Source organism: Mastomys coucha, unplaced genomic scaffold (genome assembly GCF_008632895.1).
Source record: "Mastomys coucha isolate ucsf_1 unplaced genomic scaffold, UCSF_Mcou_1 pScaffold8, whole genome shotgun sequence".
Classification (NCBI taxonomy): domain Eukaryota; kingdom Metazoa; phylum Chordata; class Mammalia; order Rodentia; family Muridae; genus Mastomys; species Mastomys coucha.
In genome coordinates, this window is record NW_022196914.1 from 68,172,961 (window position 1) to 68,182,411 (window position 9,451).

General features: G+C 39.5%; 1 protein-coding gene across 1 annotated transcript in view; it reads right to left on the minus strand.

The window, feature by feature from the left end:
* The window catches only part of Zswim6 (zinc finger SWIM-type containing 6), a 164,152-nt gene that overhangs the window by 57,607 nt on the left and 97,094 nt on the right, over positions 1-9,451 (minus strand). The window contains exon 2 of the mRNA XM_031359948.1: positions 5,235-5,591. Within this exon, the coding sequence (XP_031215808.1) occupies positions 5,235-5,591 (357 nt within the window). The remainder of the gene's footprint in view (positions 1-5,234; positions 5,592-9,451) is intronic.

A 9,451-nucleotide genomic window follows, 5' to 3' on the forward strand; every position in this document is an offset into this window, starting at 1 on the left:
ACAGGTCATACTACACATAATACAAGTCTCCATGTTTATAGTCAAGTGTAAAGAGAATGTGTGTGTGTGTGGGGGGAGGCTGGTTTAGTTTGGTAGTAACTGGAAGGCTTACAAACACTGACGAATAACATGATCCAGACAAAGAAGGATTTGAAGGCTAAACTAAGGAGATAGATGAATAGGCAAGGTGGATTTATAGTTATATAAAAAGAAACCACGATCAAACTCTTGCATGAAAAAAAATCATACAATTTTCAATAAAAAAAAAAATACACACACATAAAAAAATACACACCAGGGAGAACCAACAGGAGATGGGACCTTCAGTGTGGATCCTGGTTGTCTTCTGTTTCTGTAGAGCTGAGTCGGCCATTAAAGGTCAGGTCACCCTTCTCTGACATACCAGTGAATGTGCTTGCTCTGTATCGCACTGACTGAGATGGTATCAGGGTATGTGCAAGAGCACTGGGATACTTCAGGAACTGGCCGGGGGCCTAGGTTTGAAAGGGTCACTAAATGACCTCCTCTTTCACTCAAGGTCAAAGTCGTTACGGTTTCCCTGTAACCTGTTCCTTGGTTGTGGTTAGGACAGTACAAGCTAGCCCATGGGATGGTCAGTAAAACAAAAGGTGGGGGGGATAGGGGGATGGCTGTCACAGAGTCTGGGGAAAGCAGCCTCCCTCTGCCTTTCATTTTCACAACCTGTTCTTGATTTCCTTTGTGGGAGGGAGCTTATGGGGGTCCATGTGCCAGGACATGCATGAGGGAGGTCAGAGGGCAGCCTGCGGGAATCAGTTCTCTCTTTCCAGTGGTGGAGGGTCCCAGGGAGTCAGATTTGGTGGCAGGCACCCTTGGCTACTATGCCACTTTGCTAGCCTTCTGCTCTCTTCTTAAACTATGGTGTGAGTGTCCCAAGGTGATATGACTGAGTATCTTTTTAGCATTACCATATATATCCATAGGATCATTTTTTCTAAAGCTATCATAAAAGAGGTGACCATTTTAAGTATGAGAGAAAATGTGTTCCACAAATCAATGACAATCCTGGACTCCAGTGTTCAAGTTCAATATTCTGTCCCTAAGCCATAATTTGCCAATTTAGAATGCCATCTCCTTTGGGGTGTTTTTTGAGACTGGGTCTTCCTATACATATAAACCATGCTGGCCACAAAGTCAGAGTTCTGCTTCTGCCTCCTTAGAGAACTGAAATTACAGCACACACCATCACGGTTGGCTAGAGCATCACCTTTAATAGGAAACAAAGCCAGAAAAACACCAATTCACATAACTAAGGGAGTGGAGTTAGTACTTGGAAATCAATAAATCTATTGGTAAGTACTTTGCAAAGATGTTCGCCTCTTTAAAAAAAATAACAGTATCAAAGATAGAAAAGTTGTATTAGGATATAAAGATAAAAGCAAAGAAGATTGCTTTAAAAGATACACAGCTGCAATCTCCTTGGTGAGATATTAACATTAAATACCCTGCAACCACTTTGAGCATACAGTGATTAATTTTATCATAAAGTCATAGAAAAATGTATGAAACACAATGAAATAAAGAAAGAGCTGACCGAAACTGCTATTATAGTAAATCTTATTTCACTGTGTCTGTGACTGGAGGAGTCAAGATGTGCATGCTACTCCAACTGTACCCTTGCAATGCTGAGCGTACAAGTGGAAGGATTAATATAAAAACTTAACGGAATTAATTTTTCTTGGTTTTCTAAAAAAGAAAAAAAAAGCCCAAAATCATACAATAAAGTACTGATTTTGAAAATAGACTTAATTTTTAAAAAGAATGGTTTATTTACAGGTGTTTGAAAGTAGGTGAGAGCACGTGGTCAAATGCCTGTGGATCACTGTTAGCCTCGCCCTCCACCGTCTCATTAATCTAAGAGTTGAAGTTAGGCCCTCCAGGGAAGACATTTCCCATTCCATCTTGTAAGGATGTTTCCTGCCCCTCCTGACCAAAGGCAGTGGACAGCTTGTGTAAATGGCCCATCTCCAGGCCCAATCCGGTGAGGAACTAAGTAGTGAGAAAGCTGGTAGTATACACCACTCAGGTTCTCTGCTCTTAAGCAGCATTTTTCATAGACAAGCTATGGAAATCAGATTCCAGGCTAGCCTGCACTTCCCATTATAGTTCAGATTCTAGGCTAGCCTGTGCTGCTCATCACAGTTCTCTTAAACACTACCTTTTCAATCTCAGAGATTCTGATAGAATATTATATGAGCACGTTCCTGTAAACAATCATAGTTTATTTTATTAGGAACACAATTTCAACATGGTGATGGACTCAAAAAGGTTTCTTTAGATAATCTTTGGGAGTTGGTAACCTTCAAAGCAAGGTAAATGCATCAAATATCTAATTATTGGTGACACCTTCAATTACATTAAATTTCAGAGATCAAAGTGACTTTATTAGGTTATTTGAACTAAGAAAAAATAAAGAACTATGTCCTATTTGTCCACTGAAACATTTAATAAGCCCCAAATCAGTGGTGCTCAACCTTCCTAATGCTGCGACCCTTTAATACAGTTCCTCATGTTGTGGTGACCCCCAATCATAAAACTATTTCATTGCTACTTCACAACTGTAATTTTGCTGTTATGAAATGTAAATATCTGATATGTGACCCTAAGGGGATTGCGACCTACATGTTGAGAGCGACTGCCCTAGATGCTCTTGAGAGACCACTGCAATGACTGTAGAGTGGTGTGAATTTTCACAAGGCAGCAGGGGTCGAGCAAGAGGGTCCTATAGAGAAGATGCCTTCTAGAGAAGCTCTGACATGTATGCCCTTTCTGTGGGCCAAGGGCACCTTTGTAGCATAGTTGTTTATACCCCTGCTAGTTAACAGGGGCAGCCTCTTCCAAGTGAAATGCTTCACACCCCTTACGATAACTACTTAAATAAAGCAGAGACTGACAGGGAAAGCATCGGAAGAAATTTGACTGAATGATTTTGCCTTTGACGTAAAAACCACACATGGCCCAGTACAGAGAGACTTCTAAAAAGAGTGTCCATAGCAGCTCTGTTGTAAACAAGGCTCATCGACAGTGGAAAAGGACCGAAAAGCCAGTGGCACTGACATATCCAGAGTATTCCACAGCAATGTGGTGCTGTCTGCCATCACCAGCCACGTACGGCTGCAGACTTGCAGGTGGCTCTCATGTGATTTGGAGTGTTGTAAACATGAAACAGGCACCAAATTTCAGACTTCAAGTGGCAAATTATAAACTTCCCTAAATGACTATATGTATGCACATAAACACACAGTGCACACATATACTATTTATATACAATCACTGACACATACATGTAGCCACTATGAATTATTGACATTGCTTGCTATTTTATACCTCATCATAACAACATAAAATCTTATAGATTCGTTGAGAGGAATATACTAAATTTTACTTATAAAATATTGAAAACCCAAGAATAGGAGTGATATAAAAATATAAACTATGTAAATATTTTTGTTGAAGCAATATTTATTACACGTATTGGAAAATGGCATTAAATTAGTTTTGCTTTTTGTTTTTTAAATTGGGTCTATTAGAATATTTATATTTACATGTGTATGTGGGTCACACTGTATTTCCCTGGATTAGACAGGTAAATACCCAATACATGATAACAAATGAATTATATGAAAGATGGGTAAATTCTACTATTAAGACTTTAAATAAGATGTATAGAAATCATACTGTATGATATACAGAGTTTAAGAATAGATCAACCTAAATTTAATGATATAACAATGCCACCACTAACCAGGAAATGATTACAAAACAAATCAAGGGGGAACCCTGGGGGGTGGGGCATGGAGATGCTTCCCACTTGGCCTGGGTGCTGGTTTGCAGTATTTGTTAATGATATTCAGACTTCATAAACCATCAGAGTGCCATGTCATAGCTTTTAAGTAGCATAGCATTGCTTTCCAAAAATATTTCTACCTGTGCTATAAAGTAATGACTCTGAAGAAACTCACAAAACTAAATGAATAAGGCTTAATGACTTGTCCCATACCTCAAAATAATGTAACTAAAATATATCTACTAATATTAGGTACCCATGCTGCTTAGCTAAGACTGTGACACTTTCCTCAATGTATTTTTAATTACTGACAAAGTTATTTCTAAATATTTTAAAACATAGGCACCCTGTGTAGTGCATGCGGAGGCTAGAAGTTAAAACCACAGGTGTTATTCCTTGGGTGCTACGCACCAGGCTTTGTTGTGTATGTGTGAGTGTGTGTGTGTGTGTGTGTGTGTTTGTATGTATCTTTGTTTTTGAGACACTGATGTGAAACTTGGTAAAGTACACTAGGCAGCCTGAATAGCAAGCCCCCAGGATCCTTCTGTCTTTGCCTCCCTAGCCCACCATTTACAGGTGTGCCATCATGCCTGATCTTTTAAACATGGATTCTGGGAGTACAATTCAGTATTGCAAGGCCAGCACTTTCAGTAGATAAGCCATCACCCCAGGCTAGCAATATTTACATTTTATTAGTATATTGTATGAGAAAATGTTGGTGGATATATTTCTGAATTGTTTCATATATATTGTGGATTTTTTTAACCTATATATATCATAAATTCTAAGTTGTAATATTTTTCTAAAGTTTATTCTCTTTCATAAGGTACCATATAAAAATTTTCCTCCACTAGGAAGTAAATGTGGAAGTGAAAAAATAAATATGTATATATGCATTTGCTAAAAGTATCAATTAAATGTTAAGTGTTTTGAATAACTAATATTTAATATTATCTGAAATGTAACTAAACTAAATGAAGTGTAAGACACATTTTTTTTTAACAAATGAGATCTAAGCGCACACACACACAAAAAAAAAACAAAAAACAAAAAACAAAAAACAAATCAAACCAAAACAACAACAACAAAAACAGTCAGATGTGCTGTAGCATACATGTAATTCCAGGGAGGTGGGAGGCAGAGTCAGGAGGCTAAGGAGGGATAATCTTGAGTTCAAGGCCAGCCTAGGCCACAACTAACAAGACCCTATTTTCCTAGCTCTTCCCCAAAAGGACTTGCCTTCTAGCATAAAATACTTCACAATCAATGTTGTAGGCTATAAAGCTAAGCTAATCTCTCTATCAGAGAGCATTACTGAGGACCCATTTCTCACACTTCATTTTATGCATAATTGAACTGGTAAATGAAAAATAATCTAGAGAAAAATTACATCATCTGTCATACTCACCATGAACTTGGTTGATTTCTGAATTCTGGGAGAGAATTTCATCTGCTAGTTTCTGGGCAGTTGGCAAGACTTCTGTGTGGTGCACTGTGATCAAATACTGAACAAACTTCTGTAGCTGGTCTCTGTTCATCTGAAAGAGAGTCTCTGAAATGGGAAGATGCAGTTTGACCTGATCTGGCTTGCGGATGCGGTATAAAGACAGTGCCACAACATGGGCACAATAAAATATGTCCTTGTTTCCACAGCTGCAGGTCACTGAGGTAATCTTGCAACGATCAAAGCTGATGGCCACGTTGCAAACGGTTTCTGGCTCCGACTGTATTGCAGGTTCTGTCACTGTGCCACTCAAGTGGAAACCTAGGTGACAAGAAAGGGAGAGGTCAGCTTCTGCACGAAGATGCTACGGCAAGTCCTCACTCTGGACAGGTGGCTCTGGACAGTGCAGCAAGGAGAGACACGTGGGAACATTCAAGCCAATGACAACCATGGATTTCTCTTAACAGGGAGAAGACAAGTGTCAATCAACAGCACCAAGGTGCTTGGTACAGCAGACTGCAGTGCACGGATTGCCTGGCACAGAGGATTTCAGTACACAGCCTGCAGTGCATGGATTGCCTGGCACAGCAGACTGCAGTGCACGGATTGCAGTACACCTTGGTCACACCTAAGCCAGCAATTACTTTACAGCATTACTACTTTACAGCATTACTAAGGTACTCATATTTAGGATCATGGCCAAGATCTAGTTCTTGTCTTCTCTTTTGTATGTGTAAAATTTCAAGTATAAGTCACCTGGCTTATTTATCTTTTTTCTCAGCCAAACTGTACCCCCTCCCCATATTTGTTCTAGTTTGCCACAAAGAAACCAGTAACACAGCAAAGGGAGCAGAGGTCCCTTCACAAATTTTGACCAGAGAACCTTTTTAATATAATAGTTTTCTATAATATGTGTGTATTATATTTTCTATGTGCATAACTATGTGCATATGTATATACTCACATATATATGATATATGTCCCTAAATTGGAATATCTATCAACAGCAGCTACAGGGAGAGCTGTTCATACATATCACAGTCTGAGTAACTCATGTGATTATGTTTTTAACCTCGCCCAGAGGAAAACTTAGATACCAGGTTATATAACCTGCTCCAGAGTGTGATGTCACCAATAAGAAAAGAGCATTGAAGGCAATGCACCTTAGATTCAGAACCAGACAGGAATCTTCCACAAGTTCCATCATCAATAGCCAGCTGTACACTACATACAACAATCCGGAAGAATAATGCTTGCCCCACTGAGGAGGCTGTTTGCCCTTGGAGAGTTCTAGCTAAGGCAAATGCCTCCCACAGCCATGAAGTACCAATCATTATCTACTTGGCCAGAGAACAAACCTCTACTTCTTCCCTAAATGCATGGAAAAGCTATTGTGAAGTTTGGGGGTGCTGGGTAGAGGCAAGAGATAAGCATCCATTTAGCCAGCAACCCAACCCCCCAAAAGTTGCCTTTACAGATGAGGGACAAACCTGAAATCAGGACCTTTACAGATGAGGGACAAACCTGAAATCAGGACCTTTACAGATGAGAGACAAACCTGAAATCAGGAGGCCCTTTGCCTTTTCTCGGCCCTTTGCTATTTATGCTGTCCAAAAAAAAAATCATCAAGATGGTTTCTGAGTTCCCCTTCACAAACCATGGGAAACTGAAGAAGTGTTGCACGTGGCTTAAGAATGACTGGCAGACAATGGCAAGGATTCACTTATGAGACATTGGCACCCCTCTTACTGCCTCTCCTGCGTTACCCCAAAGAAGAGAAACCTCCCAGAGAAAGGTAATTTTATCTTGTCAAGATAGATGTGTTGTAACATTTTTTAACCAAATAAATCAATTTAAAAAGGGTATTCCATAAGCACAAACTATTGGTTCACAATAGGAAAATTTAAAAATTGTCATATAGTAGATATTTGGGGTTTCCCCCCCACAAATATAATCTATTTAAAAATAGACATTCTAGGAGATGGATAGATGAAGGGCACTGGTTGCTCTTCCAGAAGTCCTGAGTTCAATTCCCAGCAACCATATGGTGGCTCATAACCGTCTATAATGGGATCCAATGCCCTCTTCTGGTGTGTCTGCCGTCAGGGGCAGTGTACTCACATATATAAAATACATAAATCTTTTTTTAAAAAAAAAAGACATTCTAGTTTCCTTTATCCCCCCCAATAAAAAGTTCTCTATGGAGAGAAAGCACTAGAAAGCATTATTAAATAAAGGGGATACATAATAGACTTCCATTCTTATACTTTTACTATTAAAAATATTAATACACAAAGTAAATACCTGAAAAATGTCAAAAAGTGAGAAATAAGGGTGATCCCACCTTAGCCAGTACAAACCAGATATATGTAATAATAAAAATATGCATGGGATAGGCAAAGATAAGATAAAATGTCTGACTCAGAAGGCTCCAACCATATTCTAGATTTTTAGTTTAAGAAAAATTGTTTCCATATGTCATACACTTGCATGTATAGAAGCCAGACACCACAGCATGTAGAGTTGTAAATTGAAATTTATAAAATGAACATCTTCCCACTTAACACGATCACCTTGTCCACCACATGAGACTTTGTCCCTCCATAAAAATGATATTGGATAATTCTAAACAAAGGCTATAACCAGGACTCAAAGAGCAAGACTAGCTGATACTCAACAGTTTACCGTGTGGGCTGGAAGGAGAGAGAACACATTCCTAGCATGTTTATAGGCCCTGAGATCAATCTTCAGCAACATGTATGGGGTGTACACACATACACACATGCATGCATGCTTGCTCACACACAGGTACTCAAGCACACAGACACAACTACACACGCAATCATCATCATAATCAAGAGTCAACAAAGTGATAATTGAATAGGTATTCTAAACAATACTAATTAGCATTAAAGAAAAACGGTCCTTAAGAAAACTGATGGAGCCCTTCAACGGCTAGTGCAAAAATGATCCCTTTCATGTTAAGCACCACATGACAAGTCAGATACAGGTATATTTAATAAAGATATAGTACCATTAATGCTGGAAGGGGGTTCCATGTGATTTCTAACTGCTACAACAGGTACTGATTACTCTTCTATTCAGATTTTTAAATCAAACTTTAAAATATTTTGATCCTCAAAACAACTTAACCCAAAAGATATGAGGTTACAAACACAAAATATGTCACAAAACTCCATTAATCTGTGCTCACCAAAGATTAAGGTATTTCATAATTGTTTTCCTAATTCTAATGTCATCTTTCAGGTACCCAGGTCCCTTCAAAGAATTCTAGCCTTCTCTGATGGAATTATTTTTAAATGGTAACTAGCAGTCAACCGCTGCTTGTGCCTTATGCCTCGCCACCCTATCCAGCTGACCAGGGAACAGGGAGGCATCCTTGTGAGTCCTCCATGGCTTTCTCCCTTACTCCTTGCCTTCACTCCTCATATGGCTTGTCTGTGTTAGGAAAAGCACTACTCTCAGATCAGCCAGACCTGTCCAAACTGATGTTACAGCATTTAACACACAGAGGTTGATCTAGTTTGGGGCAATTTTCCCTTTGCCTTCAGGTGGGGGTTATGAGGTACAAGGTTTTACCTCAAACACAAGAAGATCAGACATTCATATGGAAAAGACAGCTCTGGACAAGTTTCTAAGAGCATGGGATGGGGAGGCAGTATGAAGAACTACTACTACGCTGATCTCAGGATTTCAGAATGGTGTTTTGACCTCTTCAACCTGAACAACTTTTGGCATTCCACTAAATCTGTGGGTCCTAAGATCACGCCAATGCACACAGAAGATAAGCAAGGATACCATGTATCCCTCCACCACAGCAAGAGACACAGGAAGACATCCCACCTCCCCAGTATCCCTCCTTCTCTCCACTGTGGCTATCTCTTAGGTGCTGAGTGAACTCAAGACAACTTCCCCAGAGTGGGTTTTGTCTTTCTGGAGCTCTGACAAATCACAGAGGGCACAGAAAAGGGGACAATCCTGTACTATCTGGTGAAACATTTTTTTAAAACTGAAGAAATTACTATAAGCCGCCTTCCAAAGTATGTTTGGATGTGGGTGTAGTGCCACATGCCTTTAATCCCAACACTCCACTCCAGAGGCAGAGGCAGGCAGATATTTGTAAATTCAAGGCTCTCCAGGCTATAGTGAGACCCTGTCTC